Here is an 18,597-nt window from a genome sequence, read left to right as displayed (position 1 = left end):
CATGTTCCTTTCATTAAGATCAACATGTCACAGAGCCGGAGCATTTCCCCTAGAGCCCGTGGGGCCAGCGGAGATTTAAACACAGGGAAGTAATTAGAGGAGAGGCCACGCAGTGAGACAGAAAGTGGGGGGCTGGGAGCCCGGACTCCTGGGTTCTAGTCCCACTCTGGGAGGGGAGTGTGGGCTAGTGGTTAGAGCAGGGGGGGGACCTGGGAGCTGGGTTCTCTCCCCAGCTTTGGGAGGGGACTGGGGGCTAGTGGGTGGAGGGGGCTGGGAGCCAGGACTCCTGGGTTCTCTCCCCGGCTCTGGGAGTCTCCCAGGATCAGGCCCACAGTGGTACCATGTGTTGCAGTTACAAATTTGCTCCTTGCCGTTCCCTGCTCAGCACCGGGCGCCCCCGGGGGTTCTGGGCCTGCAATGGGGGGCGGGATGGAAAAAGCCCATTGAGTGACCCACATTAGCTGCAGCCCCACGTCACCAACAGCTGCCTCAGCCCCTGCTGCTTAATGACACAATTAACAGCGGCTGCTAATCAACTGAAGGGGAGGGGAGGAGGGGCTGGACTCCCCCTCCCCGGCCAGTGGGGGTCCTAATACAGCTCTGTTGGTGCCCCTCACTCCCGACCCACAGCCCCCTGCTAGCCCAGCCCTGGGCTCCCCCCAGCCCTGCCCGTGCCCCTCACTCCCAGGTGTTGCCCCCTGCCTTATTTTCCTTCCACCCCTGGCCCATGGGGGCCGAGAGCTGAACCTGCCCCCACCCCAAAAGCTGCTGAGTCCAAAGCGAACCTCCAGCACCCCCTTTCTCCCCTACCTGACCCCCCCCAGAACTGCCCCTAGCCCCGGATGCGGCAGATCCGAGCCAAACTCTGTCCACCTCCTACCCCCCAGGAATCAGCCGACCCCCACGCTGCTCAGGGGGCAGGTTGGCCTGAGCCAGGCTAAGGCTGCCCCATTCATGGGGACCCCCCGCGTCTCTAACCCGGCTCCCCCAGGGGGATCGGGCTCCCATGGAACTGGGCGAGGGGAGCTGGAAGGTCAACTGGGGCCTTTGGGGTTGGGAAGGGTTTACGACTGAGGCACTAAAGTCTGGGGGTGGGGCAGCCCCACTCCCCTCCCAGAGCCAGGATAGAACCCAGGAGTCCTGGCTCCCAGCCCCCCTGCTCTAACCACTAGACCCCCCTCGCCTCCCAGAGCCAGGGAGAGAACCCAGGAGTCCTGGCTCCCAGCTCCCCCCCCCCACTCTAACCACTATCCCCCATCCCCCACCAGCTGTTTTCTTCTCTCTCCCAGCACTGCAGCCAGGTCCCGCTGGGGGGGGGGGGGAATGGAGCGAGTTGCGGGTGGGGGGGCAGCTGTGGGGCCTGCGGGGACAGATCTAGGGCTGGGTATGGGGCTGAGGAAAACAGGGGCTGCGGGGTGGATGTGTCCCCGGAGGGGGGGCAGACATTGTTCATGTCAGGGCAGAGAGGAGGCTGCAGGGGAGGAGGATGCGGGGGGGGGGGCAGCGGGGAACCTGGCACCACAAAACATGAGCCCAGCCTCATCCATGTTGCCTCAGGCTCTTTATTTTTGTAGGGTTGCTTGGGGGAGGGGAGGGGAGGGGAGGGGGGATTTCCCACCCCAAATCTGCCCCAACTCCAGCCCCTCCCCTCATTGTTCTTTGCTCCTCAGCCTTCTAACAAGGCGGGGGTCAGTCCGTCCCCCTCACGCACGCGGCGGGGGGGCTCTGCAGCCGGGGGCGGGCAGTGTCTCAGTCCCCCACCAGCAGCAGGAGGGGGCCGTGCAGGGCCAGCGCCCCCAGGGTCAGGCCAGCCGCCAGCAGCCCCAGGCAGGGGGCGTGGAGGTGGGGGCCGGCGCCGCGGCCGTGGGGCAGGTCCGGCCGGCAGGGCAGGTGGTCATGGAGTAGGTGCTCGGGCGCGGCTCCTGAATCTGGGGGGCAGGACAGAGGGGAATCAGAGGAGCTCTAAACATGCCCCCCACCCCCACCCCCACCCCCGAGCCAGGGATGGAACCCAGGAGTCCTCCCCCGCTCTAACCACTAGACCCTACTCCCCTCCCAGAGCTGGGGCGAGAACCCAGGTGTCCTGGCTCCCAGCTCCACCCCCACGCTAACCCACTAGACACCCCCACACACACTCCTAGAGCCAAGGGTCCAGTTGGTCTCCCAACCCAGCCCAGGTCAGTCATGGCCTAAGGCCTACTTATGTGTGATGAGTTTTGGGGGCCTCAGCCTAGTTCTCAAACAGGTCCCTCTCAGGCATGGACAGGCCCCCCCGCAAGCAGAGAAGTCGAGGGCTGGAGCCCCCCTACCCCACTCCAGGTTTGGGGTCCCCTGAGCTGGTGTCCAGTTGGGCGGAGTGTGAGCTGGGGTGTGGGGGGTGGAGAGGGAGAAAAGGAGTGAAGGGGGGTGTCTCTGGTCTAAGGGGGTCCCAATCTTGGGAGGAAGGGGATGTGGGTGGGGGGGGTCATTGATCTCAAAGGGGGGGTCTCTGGGTTCCGGGGTTGGGTCCCTGGTTTTGGGGGGTCTTGTTTCAGAAAAGGGGGTTTCTGGTCTCAGAGGGGGCTACTCTCAATGGTGCAGATGCTCTGTTCTCGGAGGGGACGGGCCTGTGGGGGATCTGCATTGGGGGCGGTCTGCACCCTGGGAGGGGGGTTGGCTGTGCTATTAGGGGGTCCCAGGCGGGGGGCTCTGATGCCAGGGGGTCCCAGGAGGGAGGGTCTAAACCCAGGGGAGCTCTGAACCTAGGGCGGTGCTATGCTCTCAGGGGAGTGTCACAGGATGGGGGCTTTGAACCCAGGAGGGGGGCTCTGAACTCTAGGGGGGTGGGGCCTCTGCTTCTGGCAGGGTCACAGGAGAGGGGCTCTGCACCCGGTGGCGGGGAGGGGGTTGCTCCCTGGGTCCCGCCCCATCCCCATCCCCATCCCCGGCTCACCCCGCGAGCGGTTCCAGACGAGCAGACGCAGCTCGCCCAGGGCCTGGCTCAGGTTCTGCACCCGGCCCTGCAACTGGGCGTTCTCGCTCTGCAGCTCCCGGATGGCCTCCTGCAGCTCGAAGGGGCACCCCCCGCCCCCCAGCAGGGCCAGCAGCACCAGGGCCCCCCACAGCCCCATCCCGCCCGCCCACGGCCCCGTCCCGACTGAGCACCGGAGCCAGCCCCGCGTCCCATCGATCCCCAGCCTGCGCGCCAGCCCCGATCAATGCGCCCCCCCGGGGCTTGTTAATTACCAGCCCGCAGAACCCCGCTCAGTGAAGGGTGCTTCTCACTCCCGACCTGCAGCCCCCTGCTAGCCTGGCCCTGGGCCCCCCACAGCTCTGCCGGTGCCCCTCACTCCTGACCTGCAGCCCCTGCTAGCCCAACCCTTCCCCCCCCCGAGCCCTGCTGGTGCCCCTCACTCCCGACCCGCAGCATCTCAGTGACAGCTAATGAGCCACAAGAAAAAAGTCACAGGGAAATGGGAAAGATGTCACATGGTGCTACCGTCATGTACAGCACCGTGCACTAGTGGGCCATGACTGAGCGCTCCCATAATACACTGAATGAACAATGAACAGCGCCTAGCTCCCAGGGCTACCGTAATACACCTAATAGAGAGATAGATTGGGAGTCAAAATCTCACCACCACCCCCCAGTTGGGGGGACGTTGCCGGGGGACGGGCAGGTGCATGGTCCCTGGGCTGCAGGGGCCGCTGTGGGGAGCCCTGGGGCGGCCCGCGTCCGGGGCGAGGAAAGATTTACACGCACCCCGCTTTGATGGGGGGTGGGGAAAGGGGGGCTAGTGAGGGAAAGAGCCGAGCGGAGCCGAACGAGCCCGAGCGGAGCCGAACGCGCCCGAGGGGCGGTGCCGGAGATTCCCGAGCGGAGCCGAACGCGCCCGAGGGGCCGTGCCGGAGATTCCCGAGCGGAGCCGAACGCGCCCGAGGGGCCGTGCCGGAGATTCCCGAGCGAAGCCGAACGCGCCCGAGGGGCCGTGCCGGAGATTCCCGAGCGGGGCGCGCGCACCGGATGTGACGTTCCTGCCCCGGCCGCCAGGCTCCTCCCTTTCCGTTTCCGGCAGCGGCCGCGAGAGCAGGTATGGCCCGGAGCTCCGGGCCCGGTCCCACGTGGGACCCCCCGAAACCCCCCCCGGGACCCGCCCCCCCCCCGGCCTCGCAGCCCCGCGCCCCCCCGGTCGCGACCCCCGCGCGCCGCTAACGCCCCTGTCCCCGCAGGGCGATGTCGGCCCATCTGCAGTGGATGATCGTTCGCAACAGCTCCAGCTTCCTGCTCAAGCGGAACAAGCAAACCTACAGCACCGTGAGTCCCCCCCCCGCCCCGCCCCGCGGGGACCCAGGCGTCCGGGCTCCCCCCCCCGCCCCGCCCCGCGGGGACCCAGGCGTCCGGGCTCCCCTCCCCCGCCGCCCCGCCCCGCGGGAACCCAGGCGTCCGGGCTCCCCCTCCCCCCCCGCCCCGCGGGAACCCAGGCGTCCGGGCTCCCGCCCCGCGGGGACCCAGGCGTCCGGGCTCCCCTCCCCCGCCGCCCCGCCCCGCGGGGACCCAGGCGTCCGGGCTCCCTTCCCCCGCCGCCCCGCCCCGCGGGGACCCAGGCGTCCGGGCTCCCTTCCCCCGCCGCCCCGCCCCGCGGGAACCCAGGCGTCCGGGCTCCCCTCCCCCGCCGCCCCGCCCCGCGGGAACCCAGGCGTCCGGGCTCCCCTCCCCCGCCGCCCCGCCCCGCGGGAACCCAGGCGTCCGGGCTCCCCTCCCCCGCCGCCCCGCCCCGCGGGAACCCAGGCGTCCGGGCTCCTAACCCCGCACACGCACCCCCAGACACAGAGTGACCGGGATCGGGGCCCCGGGGCGCTGCCCGGACCCAGGACAAGGCTCTGCCCGGGGCGCCGCGGGGGGGGAGCCGGGCCCGGGCCCCGCTAACCGGGTGGTTCTCTCCGAAGGAGCCGAACAACCTGAAGGCCAGAAACTCCTTCCGCTACAACGGGCTGATCCATCGCAAGACAGTGGGCGTGGAGCCCGCGGCGGACGGGAAGGGGATCGTGGTGGTGCTGAAGAAGCGGGCAGGTGGGGAGATGCAGACGGGCTGGTTTCCTTCCCCACCCAGCGAAGGATTCCGGGAGCCAGACTCCCGACACACGGGGATGTGAAATAATGGTTTCTTCTGGGGCGGGCAGATCTGGATTGAGACCCACCTGCCCAGTTCACTGCTTGGGCCCCCTAGACGGGAAGGGCCCCATACTCCATTCCCCACCCCCTTGAGCCCTCCAGTCCCCCTGCCCTGGGGCTGGTTCGGAGCTGGGGCCCCCTAGACGGGAAAGGCTCCATTCCCTGCCCCGCTGAGCCAGCCAGTCCCCTGCCCCGTAGGCGGGAGAGACCAGCTCCTTTCCTGTGATCCCTGCCCGTGGCCTTTCCTGGCCCCTGTCCTGTACCCTGGCTCTGACCCGTGGCCCCTTCCCCCAGGCCAGCGCAAGCCAGCCACGTCCTATGAGAAGACGACCATTAACAAGAACGCCCGGGCTACGCTCAGCAGCCTGCGCCACATCATCCGCAAGAACAACTACCGCAAGGATCTGCGCATGGTGAGCGCTGGGCTCGGGGGCAGCCGAGCCTCCCCTGCCGTGGGTCTGGTGCCCTGCTTCCCCAGAGGGGGCCGTCCTGTGTTCATGAACCCATGGGGGGGAGGAGCATTGCCCCATTGGCCAGAGTGCCTGTCCCGAGGGGCGGAAAGGGACACAGCTGGCTCCTCGAGGGGGTTGTATCTGGGGGGGGGTGCACCTCCGTTTTAAAGACAGGATGAGCTGGATTTAACCCAGGTGACTGGGCGGGTCGCTGCGATCTGCGCTCGGCTCACCATGCCTCGTTGGAGACCTCCCCTCCCGTCCTGTGGCGTGGGGGGGTGATCATGCTAGAATGGGGGGATTGATTGGCGATCGTCTTGCCACCCCTAATCTGAGCACCCCCATTCCACCACGTGGGTGAGCAGTGATGGGGGGGGATAGTTGCTCCACTCGCCATGCCTGATCAGTGCCTTCACCCCCTTTAGCTTCAGGGGCGATATCTAGAAGTGGGCTGCAGCCCCACTCTGTCTACCCCTGTTGCAGGGGCAGCGGGGTGGGGAAGCCGGTCCCAGTCGCTGCAGTAGGGACCCCCCCGTGCTGTGCCAGGGCCCGCTCCACTGTGCGTCAGTCTCACGTGTTCCCCCCCCCACCCCGTCTCCAGGCCGCTCTGCGTCGCACCAGTGCCATCCTGCGGAGCCAGAAGCCAGTGGTGGTGAAGAAGAAGAGAACCCGGGCTACCAAGACAGCGTGAATGGCTAGCATGTCCCAATAAAGGGTTCAAACCTGCCTGCAAGCGTGGCACAACCTCTGTGGGGGGGAGAACAGGAAAGGGGGTGGGTCCCTGGGGATGCGCAACGTCTGTGGAGGGGGTGCCCAATGGCGGTGGTCCAGTGTTCTTCAGACATAGTGTCTAGTAGGTGGGGAAACTGAGGTAGCGAGATGGGGATATGGTTCTGTCAGCGTGTGACCTTAAAAAGGGAGAGAACCCACGGGTGGGAGAGGAAGACAAGCTGCCCTTTTGTAAGGGGTCTCACCAGGGTGGGGGGCTGCAGGTCGGGAGTAAGGGGCACCGGCAGAGCTGTGGGTGGCATTCCCCTGTCCGGGGGGGGGGGGGGGGGGTTGGCCGGCTCGGATGCTGCCATCTGTCCCCTGGGTGCCCAGCCCTGGCTGATTAGGCCAAGCTGCTTAAGGCCATGTTTACACTGTGCTTTCGGCGCCAGGCTCAGAGCTCATCCCCGCTAACGGGATTGGAAGCAGTGTGGGGATGGGGGGGACCCCTATTACATAACCCCTGTCTCGCCAGCAGACCGGGAACAAATGGATTATCCCTGTAATGCCTGTCAGGGCAGCAGGGACCGGCCAGTGGGGCCACGTATGCCACGGGTTAGAGCAGGGGGGGCTGGGAGTTAGGACTCCTGGGTTCTCTCCCCGGTTCTGGGAGGAGAGTGGGGACGGGTCTAGTGGTTACAGGAGGTGGGGGTCAGGGACGAATGGCTCCTAGTTTGTCCGCTTCCCTGCCCCCTCTAGTGGCGGCACTTGGTACTTCACTGCTCAGGGCCCGCCCTTCTGGCAGGGCTCGGTATCGCCCCCAGTGGCCAGGCCGGGTGGCTGCTGCCTTCCAACTGTAGCAGGGGCTGGCGGTGCCCAAGGCCCTGCAGGTGGCTGGTTCGGTTCCTCCCCGGCCCGCTCCCTCCCCCCAGAGGCCAGGCGAATGGTTTACACACAACGCTCTTTATTGAAAACCAGACACCAGTACAGCAATGTAAGACAAATGCCCTTTGTCTCCCTTCCTTCCACCCCCCCCCAGCGCTGGGCGAGGAATCCCGCTGGCTCTGGGGTGGGGAAGAAACGAGACAGAAGCACAAACTGCAGAACACAACATGAATCTGGGATGGGGGGTGTTTTCCAAACAGGCTTCAGCAGGAGGGAGGGGGGTGAATGATCTGCCCCACAGAGCTGCATTAGAGGCCCACGGGGAGAGGGCATGAATCAGACCAAGGGTGCAGGGAGAGAGAAGGAGCAAATGGAGGAGGGCAGAGCGCTTTTCAGGGCCCTAGACAGAGGGCATTGGTTTGTGCCAGTTGACGAGGGTTTTTTGCTGCGGAGCTGTGGCTGGAGTGTTAGACGAGGAGACAGGATGTCTGGGTTCAACCCTTGGCTCTCATGCTGTGTCTGGGCAGCGCCCGGCACAACGGGGCCCCGATCTCAGTGACTGTCTGGGCAGCGCCCGGCGCGACGGGGCCCCAATCTCAGTGACTGTCTGGGCAGCACCTTCTTTACGTGATCCTTCTCTTCCATCAGCTATTTCTCTCCTCTCATTTCCCATTCTCTGCCCTCTGTTCACTGCTGCTCTGCCTTCTTTTTATTCTCTGTTCTTTCTCATTCCCCCCTTCCTCCCTGTTACATCCCCCACTTTCCTTCCTCCTTCATTGCTCCATTTTTCTTTCTCTCCTTCCTCCTATCCTTCCTTTTCCATCATCCGCTCTTTCATCTCCTCCACTTTTCCCCTGCTCCTTTCCACCCCGGGGGTCTCGGTGGGGTCCCCCCTCCCTCGGCCCCCAATGACAGCCTGTTTGGAAGTGCCCAGAGCGGGCTGCTGGCGGAGGAGGGGAAAGGATCCAGCTACCCAGGGAAAGGGGTCGGGCGCCTCGCACACGTGTCGTTTCATTTGTCCGTTCCATCATTTTCTCATTCACTCGTCCTCTCTCACTCCGCCCCTGCTCAGCCCGCACTCTCCCTCCTGTTTGCCGTTCCTGCCGTTCCCCTCCCGGCCTGGGACCTTGGCCTTCCTATTTCTTGGGTTCGTATTGGATCAGCTTCATGATGGCTTCGTTCTGCATCACCCCGGAGATGAACTCCCCCTCGGCGATTTTGTCTGTGGGGGGAGTGGGGGAGAGAAGAAAACAGAAGGGCAGGGGGGAGGGAATGGAAGGAGAGTGGAGAGGAGGGGTTAATGAACTGCAATCCTTCCCCTCTAGGGGGTTCCAGCCCCCAGGGCAGGGCCTGGCTGGCTCAGGGGGGCAGGGAATGGGGCCTGGGGCCTTTCCCCTCTAGGGGGTGACGGCTTCTACCTGGCCCCAGGGCAGGGACTGGCTGGCTCGGGAAGGCAGGGAATGGGGCCCGGGGCCTGTCCCCTCTAGGGCTGGGTTTCATCATAGGTTAAAAGGGCTTCAAGATTTGCCCTGAGGTGCCGTGGGGGGGGTGCATGTGTGGCACCATGTAATATCAATATGGGGCATTGGACCATCTGAGCAGTGCAGCTCGGAGCCGGCCAAGGTGGGGCTGGGCTGTGGGCTGGGAGGATGGAGAGCGGAGAAGGGGGGTCTGGCAGATCCCTTACCGTTTTCCCCCTTTTTGAAAAAGTCCCAGAGCTTGTTGGCTCGTTTCTGGGGGGTGTTTTCATCCTCAGCGAGCATTTTCTGCTCTTCAAGGGGAATCATCTTAAATATTGCCTGTGGGCAGACACAAAACGTTTGACATCTAGCCGTGCCCCACCCCAGAGCTGGCTGCATCTCCATGCCGGGGAAGGGGCCCCATATACCTAGCCTCTGTGCCCCACCCCAGTGCTGACTGCATCTCCAATCTGGGTGAGCGGCCCCATATACCCAGCCCCCTCACCACCCCCCCCCCATGCTGGCTGCATCTCATTGAATTTTCCCGACCCGGTGGGTGTATGAAGCTGCTGTTTTATTGCTACACTCCAACTTGAGGGAGGGGAGAGGGGGGGTTCAGCTCTGCCTCCCTCTCCAAATAAATACAATGGGGCAGAGAACAGTAAACCATGTGGGCCTGGCGCCTAGCGCCCCTCCCCAGCTCTAACCACTAGACTGCACTGCCCTCCTAGAGCAAGTATAGAACCCAGGCGTCCTGACTCCCAACCCCCCTCCTCTAATCGTTAGACCCACCTCCTCTACCAGAGCTGGGGATAGAACCCAGGAGTCCTGGCTTCCACCCTCATGGCTATTAAGGTCCCCCCTCCATACCCTGTGTGACCCCGTCTCAGCTGTGTCCATATGATGCTCTAAAGCTCTCGTTTCCAGCCCCAGCTGATTGTGGGGGAGGAGGCATTATTAAGATTTTCCCCCAGTCTGGGCTCGGGAGATTAATCTGAGCCAGGAGCTGAATAGAATCCGAGCCTTGGGGAATATTAAAAATGATTAAAGGGTCCCAGCGATTGACCAGAGGGAAGCTTAACCCAGCCTCTGGGAAACGCCATGCTTGGGAAAGGGACAGCGGGGGGGACAGGAACTGTCTGCCAGGGAAAGAATGGGGTTAACCCACTGGGAGGGTAAGGTGGGTGGGTGGAGGGATAGGGGTAGAGATGGATGGGTTGGTGGGTGGATGGACAGGGATAGGTGTAGGGGGGGTTGGTGAGTGGATGGAGGGAGGGAGGGATAGGTGTAGGGGTGGGTGGAGAGGTCGGTGGGTGGGTGGAGGGATAGGTGTAGGGGTGGGTGGGTGGAGGGATTGGTGTAGGGTTGGATGGGGGGGTTGGTGGGTGGATGGAGGGATAGCTGTACAGGTGGGTGGATGGAGTGATAGGTGGAGGAGTGGGTGGATGGGTTGGTGGGTGGATGGACAGATGAATAGGTGTAGGGGTGGATGGATGGAGGGATAGATGTAGGGGTGGGTGGAGAGGTCTGTGGGTGGGTGGAGGGATAGGTGTAGAGATGGATGGGTTGTCGGGTGGATGGACAGAGGGATAGGTGTAGGGGTGGATGTGGGGGTTGGTGAGTGGATGGAGGAGTCGGTGGAGGGGTGGATGGAGAGATAGGTGGAGGGATAGATGTAGGGGTGGGTGGAGAGGTCTGTGGGTGGGTGGAGGGATAGGTGGAGAGATGGATGGGTTGGCGGGTGGATGGACAGAGGGATAGGTGTAGGGGTGGATGTGGGGGTTGGTGAGTGGATGGAGGAGTCGGTGGAGGGGTGGATGGAGAGATAGGTGGAGGGATAGATGTAGGGGTGGGTGGAGAGGTCTGTGGGTGGGTGGAGGGATAGGTGGAGAGATGGATGGGTTGGCGGGTGGATGGACAGAGGGATAGGTGTAGGGGTGGATGTGGGGGTTGGTGAGTGGATGGAGGAGTCGGTGGAGGGGTGGATGGAGAGATAGGTGGAGGGATAGATGTAGGGGTGGGTGGAGAGGTCTGTGGGTGGGTGGAGGGATAGGTGGAGAGATGGATGGGTTGTCGGGTGGATGGACAGAGGGATAGGTGTAGGGGTGGATGTGGGGGTTGGTGAGTGGATGGAGGAGTCGGTGGAGGGGTGGATGGAGAGATAGGTGGAGGGATAGATGTAGGGGTGGGTGGAGAGGTCTGTGGGTGGGTGGAGGGATAGGTGTAGAGATGGATGGGTTGGCGGGTGGATGGACAGAGGGATAGGTGTAGGGGTTGGTGGGTGGATGGAGGGATAGGTGGAGGGGTGGGTGGGTGGATGCAGACACATTCTCTTCACTGCCTGCCATGAGTCCCAAAGACCCCTGCATTCCAATCAGCCAAGTCCCCTCATCTGCTCTGTGGAGGCAGCTGTTTCCCAGAGGAGGTTTTTGATCTATTTTCAAGGTCCCTCGTCCTGCATCCCCACCCATGCCTGGTGAGACTCATCCTCCCACCAGGGATCCTCCCCTGGCCTCTAGCCTGGTCCTCAGAAACACCTGCCCTCTAGCCAAGAACTTCCACCCCCAAGGCCCCCAATGTCTTGCCTCCCTTTCACCTTCTCAGCAAAATCAAGTGGCAAGTAGTTCCACCGGCCACCAACATATTTTCCCCTCCCCCTGCTATTAACAAGCAGGTGACTCTTTACCTTACCCCCTGATCCCACTCTAGGTTCATGCCCATTGCACCTAAGGGCTAATCCCTGATTTACAAGGGATCAGAGAGCCCGGCTGGTGAGAGGGCGGGGTGAGGGTGCATACGTGCTAGGAGAAGCGTTTGCTGATCAGTAGCTGGGTAATTTGGGATCAGACAGGAGGGGCAGAGGTTTGGACACCAGCTTTTGTTCTGACTACCCGAGACTTTGCTGGTGGGCCGCTGGTCTTCACAGGAGCAAAACCAAGGTGGATAAAACCCAATGATTTTTTGGTCTTTATTTGGAAAAAAAAAAACCTTTTTTAATTGATTTTTTTAAAATTTAAACCAGATTTTTTTTTTAAATTCTGCTATTTAAATGATTACATTTTCCTTTTAAAAACTAAATCTGTTCTGAAGGAAATCTGAATTTAATACAAACCCCGCTAAGGCCTGAACTTATTAGCATCTCTTAAACCCTACAAATATGTGGATTCCAGGAGCCTGTATCAAAAACGCTACATTAAAGGCTGTTTTTCTAGACAAAGCAAGAATCCAGGGGGAAACATGTAACTTTTGAGGCAAGCTTTATAAATATGGCACGACAGTAGGAACCCAGCAAGATGTGAGTCACCGGTTTCTCCCCTACTAAAAAAGTACAATGAATAAGAACTTGACGATATTAAGCTACCTAGTTGCTTAAATAAATGTACAGCGGACCCTGCTAGGAAGCAAAAAGATGCACAAAATCGAGGGTAAAGGCACCCGGGAGTTGTAAATCACTGTGTTTGAATGGTTCTGCCTGAAGAATAAATGGAAAAGTGGATTAAAGTCAGTGATTGATATGGAGGTGTTAGAGTGGGTGATTTAAATCGCCTTGATTTAAAGCCAGGGCCCCCCACTATGAAGGACTCAGAGGTTGTGATGGGCCACGTTTTGTCTGCTGTTTTCTCCCCATCAAAAAATGGATTTTTTCAGAGCCCAGAAAGATTCCCGGAGAGGGGGGCAGAAAAAAGACCGAAAGAGATTTTTTCACATGGAAGTCGTCTTTCGATTTTGTAGGTGACCTTTGACACTCACCCCCATCCCCACCCCAAAAGCGGCTGAGCGAAACCCCTCCGGAAACAGCGAAATCGAAAACCCACAGGGGGAAAAACTTGGGTTCGGGGGGAATGGCGACAAATTTTCAGGGGCTCAGCTCCAGGGTTGCTTCCTAGTTCCTCAGGAGCGGGGACAGATTCCTACCGAGTCCTTTTAAACCCATCCGGGTCTCGTCACCTCCCCAGAAACATCCTTTTATTTAAAATAAATAAAAAATCTTAGCCATCTTTTAGCCTCTCTGAAATCCAGTAACGGGTAGTTCCCCAGGCCCTCCGTAGCCATCAGGCCAAGGTAACAGCTGCCCATCCCGCCCTGATCCAGTCCCAAGAGAGATCAAACCGGAGGTGCCACACAGATAGACTTCAGATGCAAGACACTAGCCCCGAGCACAGCTGGGGGGCAATCAGTAGGAAAGGGAAGTTTTGGCCACTAGGAGGCAGGCAACCCATAGATTGCAATACAGGCTCTATCCCCGGCTCTGGAAGGGGAGTGGGGTCTAGTGGTTAGAGCAGGGGCGCTGGAAGCCAGGACTCCTGGGTTCTCTCCCCAGAGAGGAATGAATCATTTACTCATCCTCTTCCACCCTCGTGCCCCTCAGCATGCCATGAACGCCACTGTCACCGAGTATTTGGCCCCCTCTGGGAGTTGCCCATCTTGTTTTTAGAGCGACCTCTCTCATTGCAAAGCCACTGCCCCTCCCCTTGCCCCCCCCTCACCTTCCTCCTCCTTCTCCTCCTCCTCTTTGGGGTGGCAAATCCAGCTTATGGTCTGTTACATTCTGCCATGGGGGAGGCGAGCACCCCCGATACCCTCCGTGACCCCGGAGCAGCAGCTTTGCAAGGGGCCGCTGAGGCCACCCTGATAAAATTAACGGGGGGTGGGGGGCGCTGCTTTCAGCCAAGCCGCTTTCAGCCTCCATTCGGGCAGGCGCCTGGCAACCAAGAGGCTCAGCCCAGGGAAATTAGCGAAACAGGATTTTGCGTGGGGGCGGGGGGGGGGAATCCCATCAGGGGTGGCTAATGCCATTTACGAACTACGCAAACCTTGATCGGGGCTAATCCACTGTCATGCTGCCTGGCGTCATCCTGCCACCTGCCCGGAGGTCAGGCAGCCCTTGGGCCCCTCCCAGCTCTGCCAAACAGGCTGGCTGCGGGCGTGTTTCGGGGGGCCTCTCGGGAGTGGGGGGATGACAGCGGGCTGGATGGGCCCTGGGAGAGGCAGGGAGCAGGCGGGATACCAGGGTAGATGGGCCTGTTGTGTCGCTGTGTCTGTCTGGTCTCCGTTCACAGGTGCATCAGACACGGGCGGTCGATGGGTTCAGTGGGGGAGCCCAGCCTCGGGCACCGCACTTGAAGGGGGGGGGGGGCGGGGGCCTGAGGACAGGCTGTGACGCTGGCTGAGGGAGCCGGTCGCCCCGGCAGGCAGAACGAGCAGGAATCGGTTTCATTTGCGAGGAGGGGGAAATCGCGGTCAGAGCTGGGGAAAACCTTTCTGGCTCGGTGGGCACCAGGAATCTTCTCAGGGTGGCGCGGCAAGCCTGTGTATCTGCCCCTCCTCAGGGCACTGCTGCAGGGAAGCTCACAACAGCCCCTCAGGACACTGCTGTGGGGAAGCTCGCAGCACCCCCTCAGGACACTGCCATGGGGAAACTTGCAGCACACCTTCAGGACACTGCTGTGGAGACGCTCGCAGCACCTCCTCAGGACACTGCTGTGGAGACGCTCGCAGCACCCCCTCAGGGCACTGCTGTGGGGAAGCTTGCAGCACCCCCTCAGGACACTGCTGTGGAGAAGCTCACAGCACCCCCCTCAGGGCACTGCTGCAGGGAAGCTCGTAGCACGCCCTCCTTGCCCCGGACTCACCGTGATGATCTCCAGCACCTCGCTCTTGCTGATCTCGCCGTTGCGGTCGACGTCGAAGAGGGAGAAGGCCCACTCCAGCTTGAGGTTGGTCTTGCCGGAGGAGGTGAGGTGCAGGGCTATGATGTACTCCCGGAAGTCCAGCGTCCCGTCACCGTTGGTGTCGAAGCTGCGGAAGACGTGGCGCGCGTAGACCTGGGGGTCCGACTTGGGGAAGAAGTTGCCGTAGATCTTCTCGAACTCGGCCTGGCTGATGCGCCCGTCCGGGCACTGCTTCTGGAAGCTCTCGTACCACTTGCACAGCTCGTCCTCCGAGTACTTGGTGTTGAGCTTCAGGTCCTCCAGGATCTCCTTGGACAGAGCCCCGCTTTTACTGTTCCCCATGGCGCCCCGAGCCTCCGCCCTGAGCCTCCGCCCTGATCCCCGTCCCTAGTGCCCCTGAGCCCCGGCCTAGCGCCCCAATCCTCCAGCTAGCGGGCCGATCCTCCGCCCCGATCCTCCGCTCCGAGCCCCAGCCCAGCACCCCGATCCTCCGCCCCGATCCTCCGCTCCGAGCCCCAGCCCAGCACCCCGATCCTCCGCACTGATCCTCCGCTCGGATCCCCGGCACTTGCAGGTGGATTCCTTTGCTCCGTCTCCTCTCTCCCAAGCCCTCGTGCTCCCCTGCTTATATAGACTCCCTGGGAAGGGGGGGGGGATCAGCAGGGGCGGGGGGCTCTGACACACACCCCCGGACACACACACGCAGCTATTTCAGGAGCGCTGATCACATTTCGGCCAGGGGATGAGACGCTCTTTAGCGCTATTAAAGGGAGATTGGCAGCTCTGAGCCACTTGGCGTGTTGTCGGCCGCTGCCCTTGTGCGCCTACCTCCACATCGGCTTCGCCTCCTTCCACAGCTGTTATCACCCCCCCGGCCCAGCTACCCCCAGCTCCCCTCGATCGAACCCCTAAACGAACCCCTCCATCAACCCCCAGCTCCCCTCGATCGAACCCCTAAACAAACCCCTCCATCTACCCCCAGCTCCCCTCGATCGAACCCCTAAACAAACCCCTCCATCAACCCCCAGCCACCCCCTCGATCGACCCCTAAACGAACCCCTCCATCTACCCCAGCCACCCCCTCGATGGACCCCTAAACGAACCTCTTCATCTACCCCCAGACACCCCCTCGATCAACCCCTAAACGAACCTCTTCATCTATCCCCAGTCACCCCCTCGATCAACCCCTAAACGAACCCCTCCATCTATCCCCAGTCACCCCCTCGATCAACCCCTAAACGAACCCCTCCATCTATCCCCAGCCACCCCCCTCAATCAACCCCTAAACGAACCTCTTCATCTATCCCCAGTCACCCCCTCGATCAACCCCTAAACAAACCCCTCCATCTACCCCCAGCTCCCCTCGATCGAACCCCTAAACGAACCCCTCCATCTACCCCCAGCTCCCCTTGATCGAACCCCTAAACGAACCCCTCCATCAACCCCCAGCCACCCCCTCGATCGAACCCCTAAACAAACCCCTCCATCTACCCCCAGCTCCCCTCGATCGAACCCCTAAACGAACCCCTCCATCTACCCCCAGCTCCCCTCGATCGAACCCCTAAACGAACCCCTCCATCAACCCCCAGCCACCCCCTCGATCGAACCCCTAAACAAACCCCTCCATCTACCCCCAGCTCCCCTCGATCGAACCCCTAAACAAACCCCTCCATCAACCCCCAGCCACCCCCTCGATCGAACCCCTAAACAAACCCCTCCATCTACCCCCAGCTCCCCTCGATCGAACCCCTAAACGAACCCCTCCATCTACCCCCAGCTCCCCTTGATCGAACCCCTAAACAAACCCCTCCATCAACCCCCAGCCACCCCCTCGATCGAACCCCTAAACAAACCCCTCCATCTACCCCCAGCTCCCCTCGATCGAACCCCTAAACAAACCCCTCCATCTACCCCCAGCTCCCCTCGATCGACCCCTAAACAAACCCCTCCATCTACCCCCAGCTCCCCTCGATCGAACCCCTAAACGAACCCCTCCATCTACCCCCAGCTCCCCTTGATCGAACCCCTAAACAAACCCCTCCATCAACCCCCAGCCACCCCCTCGATCGAACCCCTAAACAAACCCCTCCATCTACCCCCAGCTCCCCTCGATCGAACCCCTAAACAAACCCCTCCATCTACCCCCAGCTCCCCTCGATCGACCCCTAAACAAACCCCTCCATCAACCCCCAGCCACCCCCTCGATCGACCCCTAAATGAACCTCTTCATCTACCCCCAGACACCCCCTCGATCGACCCCTAAACGAACCTCTTCATCTACCCCCAGACACCCCCTCGATCAAACCCCTAAACAAACCCCTCCATCTACCCCCAGCTCCCCTCGATCGAACCCCTAAACAAACCCCTCCATCAACCCCCAGCCACCCCCTCGATCGACCCCTAAATGAACCTCTTCATCTACCCCCAGACACCCCCTCGATCGACCCCTAAACAAACCCCTCCATCAACCCCCAGCCACCCCCTCGATCGACCCCTAAATGAACCTCTTCATCTACCCCCAGACACCCCCTCGATCGACCCCTAAACGAACCTCTTCATCTACCCCCAGACACCCCCTCGATCAAACCCCTAAACAAACCCCTCCATCTATCCCCAGCCACCCCCCTCACTCGACCCCTAAACAAACCCCTCCATCTATCCCCAGCCACCCCCTCGATCGACCCCTAAATGAACCCCTCCATCTACCCCCAGACACCCCCTCGATCGACCCCTAAACGAACCTCTTCATCTACCCCCAGACACCCCCTCGATCAAACCCCTAAACAAACCTCTTCATCTACCCCCAGACACCCACTCGATCAAACCCCTAAACGAACCCCTCCATCTACCCCCAGACACCCCCTCAATCGACCCCTAAACAAACCCCTCCATCTATCCCCAGCCACCCCCTCGATCGACCCCTAAACAAACCCCTCCATCTATCCCCAGCCACCCCCTCGATCGACCCCTAAACAAACCCCTCCATCTACCCCCAGACACCCCCTCAATCGACCCCTAAACAAACCCCTCCATCTATCCCCAGCCACCCCCTCGATCGACCCCTAAATGAACCCCTCCATCTACCCCCAGACACCCACTCGATCATCCCCTAAACAAACCCCTCCATCTACCCCTAGCCACCCCCTCGATCGACCCCTAAACAAACCTTTCCATCTATCCCCAATCACCCCCTCGATCGACCCCTAAACGAACCCCTCCATCTACCCCTAGCTCCCCTCGATCGACCCCTAAACAAACCCCTCCATCTACCCCCAGCCACCCCCTCGATCGACCCCTAAACGAACCCCTCCATCAACCCCCAGCCACCCCCTCGATTGACCCCTAAACGAACCCCTCCATCTACCCCCAGCTCCCCTCGATCAACCCCTAAATAAACCCCTCCATCAACCCCCAGCCACCCCCTCGATCAACCCCTAAACGAACCCCTCCATCTACCCCCAGCCACCCCCTCGATCGACCCCTAAACGAACCCCTCCATCTATCCCCAGCCACCCCCTCGATCGTCCCCTAAACGAACCCCTCCATCTACCCCTAGCCACCCCCTCGATCGAACCCTAAATGAACCCCTCCATCTACCCTAGCTCCCCTCAATTGACCCCTAAACAAACCCCTCCATCTACCCCCAGCCACCCACTCGATCGTCCCCTAAACGAACCCCTCCATCTACCCCTAGCCACCCCCTCGATCGAACCCTAAATGAACCCCTCCATCTACCCCTAGCCACCCCCTCGATCGAACCCTAAATGAACCCCTCCATCTACCCTAGCTCCCCTCAATTGACCCCTAAACAAACCCCTCCATCTACCCCCAGCCACCCACTCGATCGTCCCCTAAACGAACCCCTCCATCTACCCCTAGCCACCCCCTCGATCGAACCCTAAATGAACCCCTCCATCTACCCTAGCTCCCCTCAATTGACCCCTAAACAAACCCCTCCATCTACCCCTAGCCACCCCCTCGATCGACCCCTAAACAAACCTCTTCATCTATCCCCAGTCACCCCTTCGATCGACCCCTAAACGAACCCCTCCATCTAGCCCCAGCTCCCTTCGATCGACCCCTAAACGAACCCCTCCATCTACCCCCAGCCACCCCCTCGATCGACCCCTAAATGAACCCCTCCATCTATCCCCAATCACCCCTTCGATCGACCCCTAAACGAACCCCTCCATCTAGCCCCAGCTCCCTTCGATCGACCCCTAAACGAACCCCTCCATCTACCCCCAGCCACCTCCTCGATCGACCCA

General features: G+C 61.3%; 2 protein-coding genes across 2 annotated transcripts; one reads left to right on the top strand and one right to left on the bottom strand.

Moving 5' to 3' along the window:
• Window positions 1–4,010: 4,010 nt before the first annotated feature.
• Window positions 4,011–6,330, top strand: RPL28 (ribosomal protein L28). Its single transcript, XM_078850208.1, has 5 exons — window positions 4,011–4,070; window positions 4,210–4,294; window positions 4,927–5,050; window positions 5,447–5,565; window positions 6,206–6,330. The coding sequence occupies exons 2-5, from the start codon at window positions 4,214–4,216 to the stop codon at window positions 6,293–6,295; spliced, it is 414 nt and encodes a 137-aa protein (XP_078706334.1). The 5' UTR covers window positions 4,011–4,070; window positions 4,210–4,213; the 3' UTR covers window positions 6,296–6,330.
• A 2,003-nt stretch (window positions 6,331–8,333) lies between these two features.
• On the bottom strand, window positions 8,334–14,671 carry RCVRN (recoverin). The gene is made up of 3 exons (XM_078850202.1): window positions 14,291–14,671; window positions 8,885–8,996; window positions 8,334–8,419 (listed from the first exon to the last, which is right to left on the bottom strand). The coding sequence occupies exons 1-3, from the start codon at window positions 14,669–14,671 to the stop codon at window positions 8,334–8,336; spliced, it is 579 nt and encodes a 192-aa protein (XP_078706328.1).
• Window positions 14,672–18,597: the final 3,926 nt, after the last annotated feature.

This window comes from Lepidochelys kempii, chromosome 23, assembly GCF_965140285.1.
Source record: "Lepidochelys kempii isolate rLepKem1 chromosome 23, rLepKem1.hap1, whole genome shotgun sequence".
NCBI classification, from domain to species: Eukaryota; Metazoa; Chordata; order Testudines; family Cheloniidae; genus Lepidochelys; species Lepidochelys kempii.
This window is presented reverse-complemented; position numbering and strand designations above follow the sequence as displayed.

Excerpts from the sequence above, each read along its gene's own strand:
- RPL28 (XM_078850208.1), top strand. The coding sequence starts at position 4,214 with ATGTCGGCCCATCTGCAGTGGATGATCGTTCGCAACAGCTCCAGCTTC. Across the intron at positions 4,295-4,926 it reads ACAAGCAAACCTACAGCACC|GAGCCGAACAACCTGAAGGC; the intron begins GTGAGTCCCCCC and ends TTCTCTCCGAAG. Across the intron at positions 5,566-6,205 it reads ACCGCAAGGATCTGCGCATG|GCCGCTCTGCGTCGCACCAG; the intron begins GTGAGCGCTGGG and ends CCCCGTCTCCAG.
- RCVRN (XM_078850202.1), bottom strand. The coding sequence starts at position 14,671 with ATGGGGAACAGTAAAAGCGGGGCTCTGTCCAAGGAGATCCTGGAGGAC. Across the intron at positions 8,997-14,290 it reads AGGTGCTGGAGATCATCACG|GCAATATTTAAGATGATTCC; the intron begins GTGAGTCCGGGG and ends GTCTGCCCACAG. Across the intron at positions 8,420-8,884 it reads TTTCAAAAAGGGGGAAAACG|ACAAAATCGCCGAGGGGGAG; the intron begins GTAAGGGATCTG and ends CTCCCCCCACAG.